This window comes from Zeus faber (genome assembly GCF_960531495.2).
Source record: "Zeus faber genome assembly, chromosome: 2".
NCBI lineage: Eukaryota > Metazoa > Chordata > Actinopteri > Zeiformes > Zeidae > Zeus > Zeus faber.
Genome location: NC_137189.1, coordinates 3,463,021 through 3,482,172, shown reverse-complemented (window position 1 = coordinate 3,482,172; position 19,152 = coordinate 3,463,021). Strand labels below are relative to the sequence as shown.

General features: G+C 43.5%; 1 protein-coding gene across 3 annotated transcripts in view; it reads left to right on the top strand.

Annotated features, from left to right (window-relative positions):
- The first annotated feature begins 9,364 nt into the window (after window positions 1-9,364).
- Window positions 9,365-19,152, top strand: part of LOC307227447 (serine/threonine-protein kinase D3-like) — a 41,868-nt gene continuing 32,080 nt past the window's right edge. For 2 of the 3 annotated variants that reach the window (XM_079996766.1, XM_079996764.1), the window contains exons 1-2: window positions 9,365-9,575; window positions 10,258-10,772. In XM_079996766.1, the coding sequence (XP_079852892.1) occupies window positions 10,482-10,772 (291 nt within the window). In that variant the 5' untranslated portion in view covers window positions 9,365-9,575; window positions 10,258-10,481. Of the gene's footprint in view, window positions 9,576-9,955; window positions 10,027-10,257; window positions 10,773-19,152 lie in introns of those variants that run through there. The other variant, XM_079996765.1, reaches the window with a different exon arrangement.

Below are 19,152 nucleotides of genomic sequence, written 5' to 3'. Positions count from 1 at the left end.
AAGTGAGACCACGCCCCCCGGACGATTATAAAGTTAAAACGGTAATCCGTCAGATTATTTGGTAAAAAAAAAAAAGGAATAAAAAAGTAATATTTATATCATATTTATTTGTGTTGTTTTTTTTCGGGGTCCGCCTTTTCCGACAACGCAAAGACCGCGTGCGCACAGGACGTGAAAGGCAGCCGCGGTGAATTTGCCAGCCAGCGTAGCCGGTTGTGTTCAGTGAACTGTCGATATGGGTGAACGGTCACAAAAAAAAAATGACAAACAATACCCCAGCCACCGCGAGGGACCAAGAAAAAAAGCAAAATGGATCGATAAGAAGGTGGCAACGTCTTAGAATGAAAGAACTTTTTTTTTTGTTAACGTTGAGTTTATATTGAACTGTCTATGTTGAACATCATTATGTATACTGCTCATGGGGACATTAATTCATAGCCGTGATTTCCTCATAAATCGCACACATTTGGATAATATTGTTCCTTTATAAATATGTTGTATAAGTATGTATAAATAATAGAAGCCATATTCAGTTATTGACGCGTGGTGTGATGCGTCCTGTGCACACAGTTGTGTTAAAGATTACACATACTTTTAAAATGATGTGACCCCACAAATGACCCAACAAATGAGTCAGTCGGTCGATGACCATCAGCGTGAGGATTGAAACGGAGAACGCCGCCGGTGCCTGAGAATTAGGGCAACATGTCAGCCCACTGTGGGAAATCATGTGCTGATCACATGCTTGTTGTTAAAAGTTGGTGTTCTCTACAGGGAAAATGACAGGCTTGTGAATATTTTTTCCATCCCACAAATATACAGAGATGAGGATGCTCACAGCAGCACCGCGGGTCTCCCTGTAAGACACTGTCACAAGGTTTAGTGTTTAACTTCAACCTTGCAGCCAAAAAGTGCATATCTCAAACCCTCACCATCAGTTGTGAGGTTGAGTATAAAAAAAGTCAAATGCAAATAAATAAACAATAAAGAACATAAATAAAAAATCATTAAAAAAAAAACAACCCCAAAAGAAAAACTTTTGCGGACCCCCTGCAATTCCTGTGAGGCCCCTAAGAGGCTGCATACTCCAGTTTGGGAACCCTTGCGTTGGGCAAAGCTGGGTCGGCTGCTGTCTTCTCGCTGTCGGTCCATGGCTCCTTCTGAATCCCCTTCCTGTCCGAGCTGACCTCTGACCCCTCATGCCCGTCTCAGGAAAGCACACACGATCCTAATTACAAGGTGCCTCGCGCATTGCGCGGTCAACTTTGTAGTGTTTATTCCCTCTAAACTTATCACAAGACAAAATGTATGTGCAAGCCTCTAATTAGATCTTTGGGATTGGGTGTTGTCCTGTGTGGCCCTTTGAGCTCTGCCGGCATTTCCCATGGGAAGGAACCGAGTTGAGGTGATAGCAGGAGTATCTCCAGTGAGTGTGTGCGTGTGTATGTGTGTGTGTGTATGTGTGTGTGTGTGTGTGTGTGTGTGTGTGTGTGTGTGTGTGTGTACATGGTGTTCCCCCTTAAAAGACACTAAATCTAATCATGCGCAACAGCAATAACAGCGACATTGCGAAAAAGACAAATTGCACGTTATGGATCATGTAGTGCAAGTGTCGGGTACATCAAAGCTGGGGGGAGGCGCCATGCCCAGGGACTCTTGGACGAGGTTTATGAGAAAAGCCACTTCATGTGAAAATTCTAGCAAGTTAAACCCTGACAGGGCCCGGCAGATTTGGAACCGGAGCCGAAATACATCATTCATTTTGCAAAGGAGTTTGACAGGGTAGGTTGAAGGTTTTTTCCACTCATGACACATTTGCTGACCGCAGTCGAACCTTGACATAAAGAGAACACTGAACATGAAGCGTGTTAATGTGATGACGGGCGATGAATAACGGTGATTCACTCTGACACATATCCGTGTGTTTGTTTGTCCCGATGAATACAGAAATTTGGTGAATACAGAACATTTAGTCTGCTCTGCAATACACAAAACTAAAGACCTGTGAGAGAGTTGTGTTTTGAAAAGGAAACATATACTCGTTTAACCAAAAGGCTGTAGGGTCATTTCATGTTATTAGTAAGATAGCGCCCCCAAGTGCCGGGATTGTTAAATGCAAGGTTTGTACATGTTTTTTTTAACCCTTTTAAAATGATAATTATAATACATTCCACAGTATTTATACATCTGTTGGAGGAGTTGCAGTAGCAGCAAATGTGGTCAAAATAATTTAAAATGTTTAAATATAATAATCCAATTTAATATAAATTTAAAACCATATTTTATATATATATATATATATATATGGTTAGGGTTAACTAATATACATATATATATGGTGGGAGCAGTATATATGTATGTATATATATATATATATATATATATATATATATATATAATTTGCTTTTATATTTATATGAAATTGGATTAATATAAACATTTATTACTATTTTGACCACATTTTCTGATGGTTTTCATCTGCTACTGCAACTCCTCCAACAGATGTAAAAATACTGTTGAATGTATTTTAATCTATCATTTTAAAAGGGTCTTTTTATTTATTTTCATTGTGTGTGGGACTTATATATATATATATATATATATATATATAAATAACAAGCCCACTTTTATAAAGGTGTATTATAAATAGGTGACTGTATAACAGGTATAACATATAATTAAATAAGGATATTAATACTTCCACGCAATCTAAATCCATCATCAATATATGAGGAAGATTTTTTGGGTCTCCATAGGGTAAATTGATGTGAAGTGTAAACAAAATATGAGCAAGAGCAGGACTGATCTGAAAACACAGTGTGTATGACCTAAATCCTGTGTGATACGACCATTGTTTTTAATGAAAGGGCAGTTTAAATTTCAAAACTACCTCCTGGTACTTAACCAAGAATCCTACATGTTGGTGTATCTGCATTGTACCGACAGTTTGGGGAATTTCTGCAGTTATAAATAAACAGCCTCCCAAAAAGCAGAAAAACGACTCCTCCAAAACCCAACCTTTGTTCTGTGTGATCTGCTGATGGAGCCTTCTTCCACCGTGTCCCAGGGCTAAGTAGAGAGAGCATGAGAGAACAACCGCAGAGATATGATCTTTTCGGTTTATGGCAGCTCGACTCTGAAACTCTGACATTGATGCCGAGTGCCGAGTTATATCCTCAGACTTCTGGTTGGGAGTCCTTCCTCTTTCCCTGATGCAATCTTTTAACCTCTGCAGTTCATTGTGTCGCTGGCCACAGGGTATTTACATCTTATCGGCTCTTGTGAAAACACTACGTCCATTAAAGCCAATCGTTTAGCAGCAGGATTCCTGTGACAGTGGTCTACAGCATAGCAACCAGCCGGCGATAGTTACCCCGAGGGATACTAACCTTCAATCGGTTTAGATAGAGGTGCTTGAAGTTGAAACAATGATATATTTTTATAGACGCAGCACAGGAAACACTTCCGCAGCGTTTGTGCAGACAGGGTGCTGTGTGTAGGATATTTGTCACATTTCTCAAACCAAAGATATAGTGACTGAGAAAGGCCTCCCCAGCCAGGCTTTTTTTTTTTATTCCATTCAATTCAGAAACGGAGGAAAATAAATACATCTACAATAAAAACATGCTGTGTTTTTTTGGAGAAACGGGCAACGGGGACGCACAGCGGAGATGAAAATGGGCCCTCCACAAATCTGCTTTTTAAACTTGTTTTTATATAAACATGAATATTGCTGGTGATCATGGGCCCCCTGAGCCTCTAGGCCCCAGAAAGCCCCCTCCCCCCTAATGAGCATCCCTGCGTTTTCCAATGGTACTGGACCCAAAAATTACAAATTGCAGAAACCAAAATAAAAAAATAAATAAAATAATCCAAGTACAACATAATATATGGAAGAAAAATAACATTGCTACTGCAGCACGCAAGCATTGGTTCCATTCTGTGCAGAGCAGATCTGGGCTTCACAGATGGTCTGCATCCAGTCCTGCTGCTCCTCGGGGCTGTCGGCCCGCAGGTAGAAGCAGCGTTTCTTGTCTTCGGGAGTGATCGTCCATCCGAATGTGTCATCACTCTCCGTCGTCTCCATCACTGCTCCCACCAGGTTGATAGTTTTCGCAGGTTTCTGGACACAGGACACAGGGGCGAGGAGGAATGAGAATTGGAATTTATCCATGTTAAATAATTTACAAATTCACAATGGTGTCTGTTGACTAAGCAAAGAACACATCATAAGCGAACCATTTGGCCTATAGCCTATCCATCTATATTATAATAATAACAATAATAAGTTATTATTTTATTTATTTATGGACCATCTATCTATAATCTAGCCACTGGGGGTGCAAAAGCCAGTGTATCATCAGTGCGGTTCCAAGCCCGGATGAATAGAGAGGGATGGTCAGGAAGGGCATCTGGCGTAAAAACCATCCCAAATCAAACATGCGGACAACAAATCTGATTTCCATACCAGATCGGTCGAGGCCTGGCTTAACAACGAGCGCCACTCGTGCCGTTAGCAAACAGGGTGCAAGTGGAAATTGTGCTACTGTCGGCCGAAGAAGAAGAAGAAGAAGAATAGGGGGAAGGCGTGTCTGGAGACAGCAGGAGAGGAAGAACGGTAGGAGAGTAGATTTGAGAGTAGGAACCTTGAACGTTGGCATTATGAAGGGTAAAGAGAGAGAGCTGGCTGACATGATGGAGAGAAGGGAGGTAGATGTACTATGTGTACAAGAGACCAGGTGGAAGGGGAGTAAGGCCAGGAGTATCGGAGCCGGGTACAAACCGTTCTACCATGGAGTGGATGGCAGGAGAAATGGGGTAGGGATAGTCTTGAAGGAAGAATATGTCAAAAGTGTTTTGGAGGTGACGAGAGTATCAGACAGAGTGATGAGCATGAAGCTTGAAATTGGTGGGGTGATAATGAATGTGGTCAGTGCATATGCTCCCCAAGTTGGGTGTGAGATGGAAGAGAAAGAAGAATTCTTTAGTGAGTTGGATGTAGTGGTGGAGAGCGTCCCCAAGGAAGAGAGAGTGGATGTTGGAGCAGATCTCAATGGGCATGTTGGTGAAGGGATCAGAGACATAGGTGGCGAGAAGGTGATGGGTAGGTATGGTGTCAAGGAGAGGAATGTGGAAGGACAGATGGTGGTGGATTTCGCCAAAAGGATGGAATTGGCTGTGGTGAATACGTATTTCAAGAAGAGGGAGGAACACAGGGTGCCATACAAAAGTTGTGGAAGGTGCACACAGGTGGACTACATCTTATACAGGAGGTGCAATCTGAAAGAGATTAGCGACTGCAAAGTGGTGGTAGGGCAGTGTGTTGCTAGGCAGAATCGGATGGTGGTCTGTAGGATGACTCTGGAAGCCAAGAAGAGGAAGAGAGTCAAAGAAGAGCCAAAGATAAAATGGTGGAAGTTGAAAAAGGAGGAGTGTTGCATGCAATTTAGGGAAGAGGCAAGGCAGGCAATAGGTGGGAATATACAGTTACCAGATGACTGGGAAACAACTGCAGAAGTAGTGAGGGAGACGGCCAAGAAGGTACTCAATGTATCATGCGGGAAGAGGAAAGATTACAAGAACTCTTGGTGGTGGAATGAGGAAGTACAGGAGAGCATAGAGCAGAAAAGGTTGGCGAAGAAGAAATGGGATAGTCGGAGAGATGAAGAAAGTAGACAGGAGTACAAGCTGATGTGGTGCAAGGCGAAGAGAGAAGTGGCAAAGGAAAAGGCATACGACGAGTTGTATGAGAGGTTGGACAGTAAGGAAGGAGAAAAGAACTTGTACCGATTGGCAAGACAAAGGGACCAAGCTGGGAAGGATGTACAGCAGGTTAGGGTGATGAAGGATAATGATGGGAATGTGCTGACTAGTAAGGAGAGTGTGTTGAGAAGGTGGAAGGAGTACTTTGAGGAGTTGATGAATGAAGAAAATGAGAGGGAGAGAAGAGTGGATGATGTGGGGATAGTAGATCAAGAAGTGCAGCAAATTAGCAAGGATGAGGTGAGGACAGCATTAAAGAAGATTAAGAGTGGAAAGGCAGTTGGCCCAGATGACATACCTGGGGAAGCATGGAAATGTTTTAGTGAGATGGCAGTGGTGTTCCTAATGAGACTGTTTAACACCATCCTGGAAAGAAGAGGATGCCGGAGGAGTGGAGAAGAAGTGTACTGCTACCCATCTTCAAGAATAAGGGAGACGTTCAGAGCTGTAGTAACTACAGGAGAATAAAGTTGATCAGCCACCGCATGAAGCTGTGGGAAAGGGTAGTGGAGGCTAGGTTAAGAGGAGAGGTGGGGATCAGCGAGCAGCGGTATGGTTTCATGCCAGGAAAGAGTACTACAGATGCAAAGTTTGCTTTAAGAATATTGATGGAAAAGTACATGGAAGACCAGAGAGAGTTGCACTGTGTCTTTGTGGATTTAGAGGAAGCATATGATCGGGTGCCGAGAGAGGAAGTGTGGAATTGCATGAGGAAGTCGGGGGTGGCAGAGAAGTACGTAAGAGTGGTACAGGATATGTATGGGGGCAGTCAGACAGTATTAAGGTGTGGAGTAGGCGTGACGAAGGCATTCAAAGTGGAGGTGGGATTGCATCAAGGATCAGCTCTGAGCCCTTTCTTGTTTGCAATGGTAATGGACAGGTTAACCGATGAAATCGGGCAGGAGTCTCCGTGGACTATGATGTTTGCAGATGACATTGTGATCTGTAGCGAGAGTACGGAGCAGCTTGAGGAGAGCCTAGAGAAGTGGAGGCATGCATTAGAGAGAAGAGGAATGAAAGTCAGCAGGAGTAAGACAGAATACTTGTGCCTGAATGGGAGGGAGAACGGCGAAAAGCTGAGAATGCAAGGAGTGGAGGTGGAGAAGGCGGATGAATTCAAGTACTTGGGGTCAACCATCCAAAGCAGCGGAGAGTGCGGGAGAGAGGTGAAGAAGAGAGTACAGGCAGGGTGGAGTGGGTGGAGAAGAGTGTCTGGAATGAACTGTGACAGAAGGGTTCCAAGCAAGAGTGAAGGGGAAGGTCTATAGGACGGTAGTGAGACCAGCTGTGTTGTACGGTTAAGAGGCGGTGGCACTGACAAAAACACAGGTGGCTGAACTGGAGGTGGCAGAGTTGAGGAGGTTGAGATTTTCATTGGGAGTGACATGGATGGACAGGATTAAGAATGAGTACATTAGAGGGACAGCTCAGGTCGGACAGTTCAATCTATCTATGGTACAATAATGTTATTAATATATTCATAGACCATCTATCTTATAATATTATCAATAATAATAAGTTATCATGCTATCTATCTACCTGTCGACATATCTATCTATCTATGGTGTGGTTTGAGCAGCCACACATGTCATGGGTCTAGGTACTTGGGGCCTGGGACCAGAGTGGCTGCTTACCTGTTGCTCGTTGGTTGGTCTAACGAGCAGCAGGTAAAACCCCCATCCACACACTCAGGAGAGGAGCCCTTGTCATGACACATGTCCATCTGCTCCTGGGCTTATTCCACATAGCACAGTCTATACAATAAACTTGTGTGTCTACAACCCCGTCTTCTGTGTCTACGCCCCTTGGATGGCGTGTGGTAGGCAAAACAGCTTGGGTGGCGTGTGGTAGGCAAAACGTATTATTGTTACAATAACAATTTATTTAGTTATTATTTGATTTATTCATGGACCATCTATCTATCTTATAAAATAATCAATAATAATAATCATAAGTTATCATTCTTTCTTTCTATCTATCTTATAATAATAACAAAAATAAGTTATTATTTCATTTATTCATGGACCATCTTTTGTATAATAATAATAACAATAATAAGTTCTTATTTAATTTATTCATGGACCATCTATCTTATAAAATAATCAATAATAATAATAAGTTATCGTTCTTTCTATCTATCTTATAATAATAACAATAAGTTATTATTTCATTTATTCATGGACCATCTATTGTATAATAATAATAACAATAATAAGTTCTTATTTTATTTATTCATGGACTATCTATCCATCTATCATATAATAATAATAATAACAATAATAAGTTATTTTTTATTATTTTATTTATTTATGGACCATGTATCTATCTTATAATATAATCAATAATAACAATAAGTTATCACTCTATCTATCTGACACAAGTGTCCTAACAGTCCTAACACTACACTGTATAACTAACTACTCGTTTACAAATATATATACACTCATAGATGTTTATTGAATCGCAATTTAATTAAGTGTCTCAAAATGTCCCAATCGAGAGATCCTGAATGGCACGCGTTGATCTTCTCTACAGCACGATCCACAGCAGGTAATATCCCACGCGTTGCTACGGCATGAAAAGTAGGGCCGCTGCCATGGCAACGGACAACAACAACAACAACAACAACGTCCCGGTGAATTTGGACGGTCGCGCGTGGATCCGCGCGCGTTTAACTTCCCCGTCCCGCTCCGCCGAGCACGGGCCGGGAGCTGGGGGGGGGGGGGGGGGGCTCCTCTTACCTCTTGGTGCTCGCTGTACCGCAGCCGCGCACCCTCCAGGTGGAACCACGCGGGTCTCCACCGGCGGGTGAAATGGGCGCGTTTCCACAACCAGCCCTTTTTCTCGCCTTTCTCCGCGCGCGACCTCTCGCGCGCGTCGCTCGGCGTCGCGGGCGCCGGCGCCAGCATCACCTGCGGCGACGGGAGAAATAACGGGTGAGACTCCGGTCCCGACGGCAGCCGGTAATTTGGGTTTAGAGGCCCGCGTCGGCGGAGGTGCACTCTGGGTGATGTGGTCTTTGGCCGTCGCGGGCTCAAACGGTAGGTGGCGCACGGACGGAGAGCGACGAACTGCTGCTCCCAGAAGGCCTTTGTACTCCCGCGACGTATTCCGACGAAGTCTGAACTCGAAAATGTAAACTTCTGTTTGGATAACTGCGAAGCGGCGCCTTTTGAAGTCGGAATTCCAAGTCGAAATTTCCGTCGCAGATCGCCGTGGCTCGAGTTTGCCGAACTCTCAGTCCTGACGTCACGGCAACATGCCGGAACACGTAGTTAACGGCGAATAAAGTTTCTTTGAGCACGTTTTTATTTGAAAACACGCGAAAACACGTCTATCGAACCGACACCAATTCGCACGTCCTTTCAGAATTAAGAAGCTTGCGGGACGAGAACAACATTGTTGCGGGGGCGTCCGCGTTTTCTGGAACAGGGGGGACGGGACATAATGAGATCAGAATGACCGGTTTCCAGATTTACCGAGTTCCTACCGCCGCTTGAACGCACCATAGTTACCGAAGGCGCAGGATTAGAAGAATCGCTGCTAGTGCTGCCGCTGCAACGACGGGGACACGCACGCACCGAACGGCGAGGAGAAAGTTTTGAAAGGTGGGGGAAGAAAAAAAGTACTTTGGCCAAACTGTCGTCCACCTCGCCCCGGAAGATAAGTAGGTCGAACGCGGAGGAAAGGTACAGAGGCGGCGGGTCCCCCCCCCCCTTCTCCGGGAGTTGTTGGGAGGATCGGGACCCAACGCGCATTCTTTTGGTTCGCGTCAGCGGGCGAGGAGGAGAAGGCGCCCCGCGTTGGGACAGGTACGTGTCGCCTCTTCTCCCCTTCCTTCCCGCAAAGTGTTGCAAGTAACGCCGCCGATACGGATCAAACTTGTAGCGCAAGCGGCAGTCTCCCGTCTAAGCGAACGTCCAGATGTGCTACGGGGTCGAGGACCTGGATGTCGGGGGTTAAATTCTTCCTGACGTCGCTGTTCGTCGTTATTTAAATTAATTATCGTGTCCCCGGGTCTCGTTGGTTGTTGTTGTTGTTGTTTTTATTTTTATTTTTTATTATTATTATTTTTTTTCCAGTAAGCGCCGTCCGAGTGCAACTCCCCCCCCCCCCCCAGCTAGGGAACACGCTCCGGGGCTACATCGCGGTCCGACCGGCGCCGGATCGATGTGTCCAGTTCGACAGGTCGATTGGACACGCCTGCTGCACCCCCGTCCCCGTGGGTGACTGAAGGCTTAAAAGGCAGAACTTGTCAAAAAGGTGTCTATATATAAATAGGGGGTAGCTACTTCATTTTCTTTCTTTATTCCAGATGAAACCAGCTCAACAAGAGAGAGCTGAATTGTCCAAAAGTCGAACATTATTAATCACTTAGTGTTTCATAGTGATCATCATCACACAGCACAAAAAGTGCTGAGTATATTTTGCCTTTGACTGTATGTGTTTATTCTAATAAGATCCACATTGTTTTTTTTCTCTCCTTTTAATCAGATGCGTTGCTGATACTACTGGTTCTACAGTGAAGTCATTGACCACCCCTTCCCTTTTACTAGAGATAATTAATTGCAATAGTAGGCATTTATAACATGTTTGCCTGGGAGAATAAGACATGAGTGAGTGAGGAAAGACGGTACCATTTGTAAATATTTAGGGATTTGGATGTTGTTCACCTTCGACCCCTGCCCTCTTCCTAAAAAGACAAGCGTCAGTAGCCAATGTCTGCCTGCAACAGCTCGCCCCCTCCACCCCTAGTGGGAGCCTTCCCCCTGGCCCAGCACCCTGCGCCACTGACCCCCTCTCCATCCCCAAGCCCCCCGGCCACGCTCTACAGCCGCCTCTCCAATGGCAGCCAGAGCGCCCCTAGCCCAACCCACTCCAGGGGCTCCATCCACGGCTTGTCCTTCCTCCTCCAGATTGGGCTTACCAGGGAAACGGTCAACCTCGACCCCAGTGACCTCTCCCTGTCTGCGGTCAGAGAGCTCGTCTGCTCCATCGTGGATCAAAAGGTGAGACCTTTGGGGCGGATTTTGGGGGAAACATCTGAATCATCGTGTCTGCGCCGCACTTGTGTGGACTTGCTCAACCTAAGGAATGCCTCGTGTTATTTGATTGGGATTTTCAGAATTACGGTGCTGCGAATAAGGATGGTGCTCTTGACAGTTTAGTTGGACTTTGAATTGTTAGAATGGAAATCGTGCCTCCATCACTGCAGTAATGTTGGTCAGGCAACGTTTGTTTGAAGAGATCTAAACGTCGCCAGGCTTGCTTTCCTAAACGGGCCACAATTCTTGTGGTTTTACCACATTTTATCTTCTTTTATCATTGTCTGTTTCAACTGCTAAACCAGACACCTGTGTTTTGCTGACACAATGTATTTTAAAAAGGGGGGTTCCTCTCAGAATTCACAGCAATAAAGGAAACCAAATAAGAATTTTAACAGAGTGGATGGGTGGGAGGTTTGAAATGTAATTGTATGGATTTTGTCGGAAATCGACACACACAGATCAACATCCCATTGATGCAGAGTATAGAATGGATAGATGTAAAAAAAGATGCATGGTAGGAGATGTATAGATTATTAAAGACTGTTCTGCACCCTCCCCATCATATGCCGTACACACACTGCAGAGCACATTTCCAACACCGCCACGATGAGCCATCCGTATTCTATAAGCAAATTGGTTTCACTGAAAGTGTGTGGCCTCAGAAATATTTGAGCAAATCCCAGGTATATAGGCCTAGGCGCACGGTTTAGTCTATTAACCGATGAGCCCTTTTCCGCAATACAATTGCAATCTGAGTGACCTCTGATCTCTCCACCTCTCGATGACATCCTTCTGATTCCTGTCCAAACTCGCTGTCACTTATTGTTACTGGGAGTGGAGGAGTGAGAGAACCGAGCAGAGGCTTCTTACATGGAACAGGCTGTTGCATGGCCATGCTGCTGTCTCAGCCTTTTCACTTCCTCAACGTTTTGTGGTTAAAAGTGGTTAAATTAATGGGAACCTAACTCCAGTGTGTCTCTGTGTTTGGAAGCGAATGTCCCTCCGTCTCTACATCTGTCACCTAACTGTCGCCCAGTGGTTTATGTAATTAATAAAAAATAGATAACAGCATGCAAAAAATTGTGTAAGCAACTAAGATCTGGGTCAATAGCCATATCTAGGTTACCGTAGCTGGCTTAGTAGCCATTAAGGCAAATTATTTCACTGTATTCATTAAACTGATTAGGTTCATTTTTGTACTTTTTAAATCAATACTTTTCACATAATAGCAGGCTAAACCAGATCAGATTCGACCACTGGTTTTCTTTCTAATTGGTTCAGGCTCCGGTGCGGTTGTCCAGGAGCACACACTGAAACGTGCATTGAATCATTATCACTAACAGGACAGGTAATTACAGTGTCAGGATTTAGCACTTGGTTCCATGTGAATGCACTTAATTGGGGTCGTTAAAACCCCATGATCCATGCGGGTTACTTAATATTCCACTTAGTTTTACAGTTTTGTTTTTTTTTCTAACTAACTTATGCAGTGTTTTGTTTTCACTTCCACAAGCGTTAGATGATGATGATGATGAGATGTTAACGTTTATGATTAAGCCATTCAGGGATTTTCTTGCTCTTTTTGCAGATTTGCAAAGCCCCTGAAAATGTATGACAGAACTCCTCTATGAAATTGTGAAAGTAGTTTTTTTTTTTTTACCTACCTTTATCAGCTCTCTTTTGTTGTTTATCCTGTTGTCGAGCAATTGCTCAAAAGTCTTTACCATGTCAATGACGGAGAAGGAAAATAAATATTTAGTGACAAAACAATTAAGACGCACTTTATTTGGAAGTTCATTTATCATCTATCCTAGAAATTTTTATTTCACTGCTGTTTTTAATCTAATGGCATGAATGAAATCATCATGAAAACAATCCTTTTCGATTATTTATCAATGCTTTATTTATCTTTAGGGAGAAGAGACTTTGTATGAGTTTTCTCCTCATTATGACGTCAATGTTTAAAACCAGCGGCGTTATATCTATTGTGACCAACCCAATGATCTGTAAATGCAAATGGATGGATTGTCATGAAAATACATTTGGTTGCGAGATGGAATACCTCGCCAATTCACCTTTACGGCCGAGATGAGTTGGGTTGGAGCAGCATCTCCTCCCCTCTGCTGCTGCTGCTGCTCTGTGGCTGGCTTTGCCGTTACCGCGGTTACCAAGGCCACAATGGATGACTGCAGTGAGGAGAGTAGTTTTGTCGCACGATACCTCTATCCGCCCACGGCCTGGAAACGAGAGGCCCCGAAACAACAACACTTTACACCCATCTGACCTCCTCTGGCATTCTCTCCCTCTCTCACTTTATTTTTTCTATCCATCTGTCCATTGCTTTATCTCCCCCTTGAAATTCCCTATTCTGTATCTCATCAGCTGTTCTTCTCTCTCACACCAGCATTATCTAGTTATCTCTATCTTTATCTTTATCTCTATCTCTCTCTTTTCATACAGGCTATATCTCTTTTTCTTTCTCTGCTCTCTGTTTTACCTCTGTGGTTACATATTTTCATCTTGATTGATTGGGAACAACCCACTGCTATGATTATTCATCTTATTCTACGTTAGTAGACTGGTTGTTCTGGGCAGCGCCCAGTCTCCAACAGTACAACACTGTGGTTGTAATGGGCATCTTAACAGTTGAAGCCTGAGGTTGTGCTGTATTGAGGCAGATATGAATTTGAGGCTGTTTGATTCATAAAATGTTCCTCCTCCGGCGTCCATGTTCACCTGAAGGTTCAGAACTCATGGAAACACTGTATATATTCAGCGGCGGCGAATGCTGGACCATCCGATCCCAATGTCGTCACACAGAGTTTCCTCTCCTCATCCACAAGAGGCTGCGTATTTATTGAAGTGCCAGCAGTAATAGAATGTGGTAATATTGAAGAGCTGAGATGATTTTGTAAATGGGTGTGATTTAATGTGTCCAGCGACCACAGGGGGATTAGAGGTGTGTGTGTGTGTGTGTGTGTGTGTGTGTGTGTGTGTGTGTGTGTGTGTGTGTGTGTGTGTGTGTGTGTGTGTGTGTGTGTGTGTGTGTGTGTGTGTGTGTGTGTGTGTGTGTGTGTGTGTGAATTGTCTTTGTTGTTGGAGTCCCTCAGTCTGTAGCTTCAGGCCGCTGTGCAGCTCAGACTGACCGTCTCGTAGCAGAGATTCAAATCCCTCCGACAGCTCATTCTAAGTCGGTGTCACCAACTGTCTTTAAATCATTAAAATTGTTCAGAATTTAATCATGTCCATAATTACGTAAAAACTGCCTGTTTCATAACTCTGTCACAGGTCTGTTGTTGTTGTTTTAATGTGTGTGTGTGTGTGTGTGTGTGTGTGTGTGTGTGTGTGTGTGTGTGTGTGTGTGTGTGTGTGTGTGTGTGTGTGTGTGTGTGTGTGTGTGTGTGTGTGTGTGTGTGTGATAATATAAATATCAAGTGCCTGGCATCCCCAGGACTAGAAAGAGCACCATTTAAAAAGCAGTCCATTTACTATTTAATCCACCCAAGCACTTAATAATTTTCTCAACTTCATCCACGAAATCTGTGGTTCATTTAAAAAAAAAAAAAAAAAAGTAAAACACGGTGCCCATGTGCCTGTCAATCAAAAACTTAAGCCCAAACTGTATGACTAAATGGAATCAGTACATCTGGATAAAAGTGAACTTCTTGCACATGTTCCCATGTATAACTTTTAAAGATACCAGAGCACTTCAGTGGATGACAAACATGACCCCCATAAGCTGCTGGAGGGATGAATTTTAGCTTGTTTGCTGAACCATGATGGCGTGATGATGTCTCCCTTCCCTGCTTGACGTGATTCACGTCGCATGGCAGGTCTCTGGGCCTAGTTACATGTCATCCGGTGTGGAATCCGGGGATGTGACCATCATTTAAGGAATTCGTTTTATCAGTTGAAGTGGGGCCAGGTTAACAATTAACGGATTACATGGCAACACAAAATGTTGTTTTTCTCTCCGCCTAAAAGGTTTATTCAAACTTGTGGGACATGGGATTTTCAGAGTAAAATTACATATTTTGTTTTAAAACATGCCAATAAGTAGTATGTACACTGCGTTCCAAATTATGATGCAAATGATATTTTTCTCTGATTTTCCTAAATAGTCAATGCAAATGACAGTCAGTATAATTTTCAAGTCATCAACCGTTAGGGTATAATTTAGGGTATTATTGAACAAACCTCCCAATGATAACAGTATTTTTTTGAAAAATAAAAAACTCAAAATACACTTCCAAATTATTATGCACAACAGAGTTTCAAAACATTTTATAGGTTGTAAAGAACTGAAAATTATAATTTGTTGAATTAGCAGCATTAGGAGGTCATATTTACTGAAATCAAAAGCTATTTCAATCAAAAACATCTTAAGAGGCCAAGTAACATCTTAACATAGGACCCCTTCTTTGATATCACCGTCACAATTCTTGCATCCATTGAACTTGTGAGTTTTTGGAGAGTTTCTGATTGAATTTCTTTGCAGGATGTCAGAATAGCCTCCCAGAGCTGCTGTTTTGATGCCAACTACCTCCCACCCTCGTAGATATTTTACTTGAGGATGCTCCAAAGCTTCTCAATAGTGTTGAGGTCAGGGGAGGATGGGGGCCACACCATGAGTTTCTCTCCTTTTATGCCCATAGCAGCCAATGACACAGAGGTATTCTTTGCAGCATGAGATGGTGCATTGTCATGCATGAAGATGATTTTGCTACGGAAGGCACGGTTCTTCTTTTTGTAATATGTAAGAAAGTTGTCAGTCTGAAACTCTATATACTTTGCCGCGGTCATTTTCCCACCTTCAGGGACCCTAAAGGGGCCTACCGGTTCTCTCCCCATGATTCCGGCCCAAAACATGACTCCGCCACCTCCTTGCTGATGTCGCAGCCTTGTTGGGACATGGTGGCCATCCACCAACCATCCACTACTCCATCCATCTGGACCATCCAGGGTTGTATGGCACTCATCAGTAAACAAGTCTGAAATTTTTTTTTCAGAAAAAATGTAATGTTTATGACACTTAAATCCAATTTGCATAATAATTTGGAATGCGGTGTATGTATAGTTGTATGTTCGGTTTAGTAACTATTGTGCATAATCTCTGGGTGTGTTGCAAAGAGATTTCACTACATATATGTATGAAAGTATGTATATGTATGTGACGAATAAACCTCTTGAATCTTGAAGTACTTTAAAGTCATTTAAACAGCATAGGTAATGTTGCTGCTCTAACAAGGGATGCCTCCACACAATGTGATTGGCCTGTTTAAAAAGAAAGCCTTCTTTATTTACTCCCCATACACCACTCAACTCAAACTCCATAACTGTGATTGTTTAGTTTCTCAAAGACAATCATTTACCATCGATTCTGCCTCCAGAATTCACAAACCGCGTCACAGTTTAGTGCATCCATTCTTGCGTTGCAATGGAAGCTATTTGAGTGGATCTTGCCTCCTTGATCTCATATCTTCCTTTATGTACTTTCTTATTTGTGCTCACGCTAGAGTTCAATGCAAATTATGAGACCCCTGACACCCACACACATGAACGCACACGTACGCATGCACCTGCTGTGCTTTATTGAGAAGACCCAGACCTAGAACATGTGTATATCGCAATGACGTTATTGAGTCAGCGCTGGACGAGGAAACAGGAAGCAACTGGTGTTACTGTCTAATGGGCCTGATCTGACCAGGATGTCGCAGGGCGTGAGGCTGCTTTGCATCCTGACCTGTGTGAGTCAGCGCTGATGAGGCTGAAGTGCCGTAGAAGCGGACGTCGGGTCCACTCCTCCTGCACGTCTTGACAATTTCCCCTGAAGTTATTTGGCGCCGTATTCTCTCCGGTTTCTGGTAAAGTAGGAATATTTGGACATGGACAGTTGCCAGCGGAAACGGAGTCAGACCGGCTTGTTGGAGATGGGACCACAAAAATGAAATCTTGTTATCTTATCACCTCTTCCTGCTTGACGACACAAATTTGGATTTCAACTCTACTGGGGGTGAAAGTGGATACACTGCTTCACCTGGTCCCTTAGTTTCTTTTGTTTTACTATTTTGTGCTACTATTCTCAATTTTTTTTGACTCTTCTGTCAAAACAAACAAATTTCAAGAGAAGTAAACTGCCCCCTTTTTCATAGTATTTGTCTTAAAGTGGTAATCGTCACAGTATGTCGTTTAAAAAAAAAAAAAAAATCCCATATTTGATACTTTATTTAGCTGACACCTTTTCTGACACAGCCATTCAATGTATTTGTGTTATGCATATGCTGCTCCATTGTTGGTGGCGGGGTCTGCCATTCACATGCCAGAAGTGAAAGGCAGAGTTTCCATTATCTGGTAATTGCTGTTTTTTGACTGGGAAAATCTGTTGTCCCACATATTTAAATCTCTGGTCATAAAGCACAATTTGAATTTGTGCTGGGTGGATCATTTCGATATAGTCTGCTGATCTGTTAATTTCCTCACACGGCAAGTTGCAACGGGAAGCCAATCAGTTTGGACGACCTAATGCTGATCTGAAAGCTTCACCTCTGAGCAATCATGTGTGTCGATATAGAACTAAGCCCCGCCCCCTCCCCATGGACGGGTTGCGCTTGTAAACACAGTAAACAAACACACACACGGAGCGGTAGGCAGAGCCGCAGTGTCTAGAACTCTGAGGAGAAACAGAAAGATGATGTCGTTGTGACACATGCATCCATAGTTTGGTGTTTTTTTGGATGTTTATGTTCTGACCCAAAGCAGACGATAAATATTCATTGTGTAAAATAGGTAAATGGAACGTCCTGACTTTATTAATTATTTAGACCTACTTGCCATATTATTTTGTTTTTGATTTGATCAAAATTGTATTTTATTGAAATGTTAATTAAAGCGGCTGTACTTATTACTTATTGTTCACGAGGGAAATTATTTGATTTCAAGTAATATTTGCAATTTTATCTATTTTTAAAACGGCGTTAGCTGACGGTTTTATTTTATTTTTAATATTCAATAAAAATATTATTCATCTGCATGCCTTGACAATGTCATTCTCTATATATAGCTTGCTTATCAATTGATTTCAAGCTCAATAAACACATAATATTTGACCGGAATCTCTCCCATTTGCCCAATTGAAATCTTCCATGTTGACTGGCACCAATTTGTTCAAACAGAAACTCTGCACCGTGTTGCATTTGGTAAAGCAGTGTAGCTAGTTGTGGTCAGAAACATATGGAAGAACATTCACAAAAAAGAACAGCAACTTTGGATAAAAAACTATCCGCGTCACCTCAAAGGAACAAGAAAAACAAAATAATCGATCAGTGATTAAAAGTCATACTTTGGAGAAAATGTCTTAGAGCTAAGACAAGGGTAGTGAAACATTGCTGCTTTGAATGAAATTCTAATGCTCTGACTTATAGTGTCATAATACACTCAAAACAGACAATCTTATGGATTTGTACTTTCAATCCTAAGCACTGATCTACAGTTGTGGGAGTCTCTACCCACAGGTTGAGGGAGGGAGACGGAGTCTTTCTGGCACCTCTGTAAGACAGACAAGCATTAAGAAAGCTTCCTGTCCCAAATCGGACCAATCAGCACCGCTCAGGCGTTGATTCGGCCAATTCGAGACAGCTGTGCGGCCGCCGCCATGGCTGGCCATGCCTAGTCATGCCCCTTGGTCTGCCACATACCCCCAGCACCTGACTTAGGCCAGGGAGCCGTCCGGCCAACAGCCGACCCCCCCCATCAGGCAAGGGAATGGTTAGCTCTGAAAGGTCGGCTACCAAACTTATATAGTAGCCAGCCAGCCCCAAGAACTGCTTCACCTCCTTCTTGGTCTTGGCTGTTGCATGATCACGAGCACAGCAGTTTTATCAAGCTGGGGTGGGATCAGGCCTTTACCCAAGTGGTACGCCAGATACCGTACCTTGCTCCGCCCCAAGGCACAGTAATTTGGGTTGGCGGTGAGCCCCGCCCACCTCAGGGACTCAAGCACTGTGCCCACATGCTGCATATGCCCCTTCCAGGTGTCACTGTGAATGATGATGTCTTCTAGGTAGGCCGTGGCGTATGCTACATGCTGACGCAGGACCCGGTCCATGAGTCTCAGTGAAAGGTGGCTGGGGCACTGAATAACACGAATGGAAGTATGCGAAAGTGGTACAACCCCAGCTGCAGGTCGAGAAGTTTGTCTCCAAACAAACAGTCGCATCGGGTAGGCATTGAACTTTGACACCACGTTCACCTTTCGGTAGTCTATGCAGAACTGGATCAACCCATCGGGCTTACCCACCAGCATGATGGGGCTAGACCAGTCGTGGACTCCTCTATCACCCCA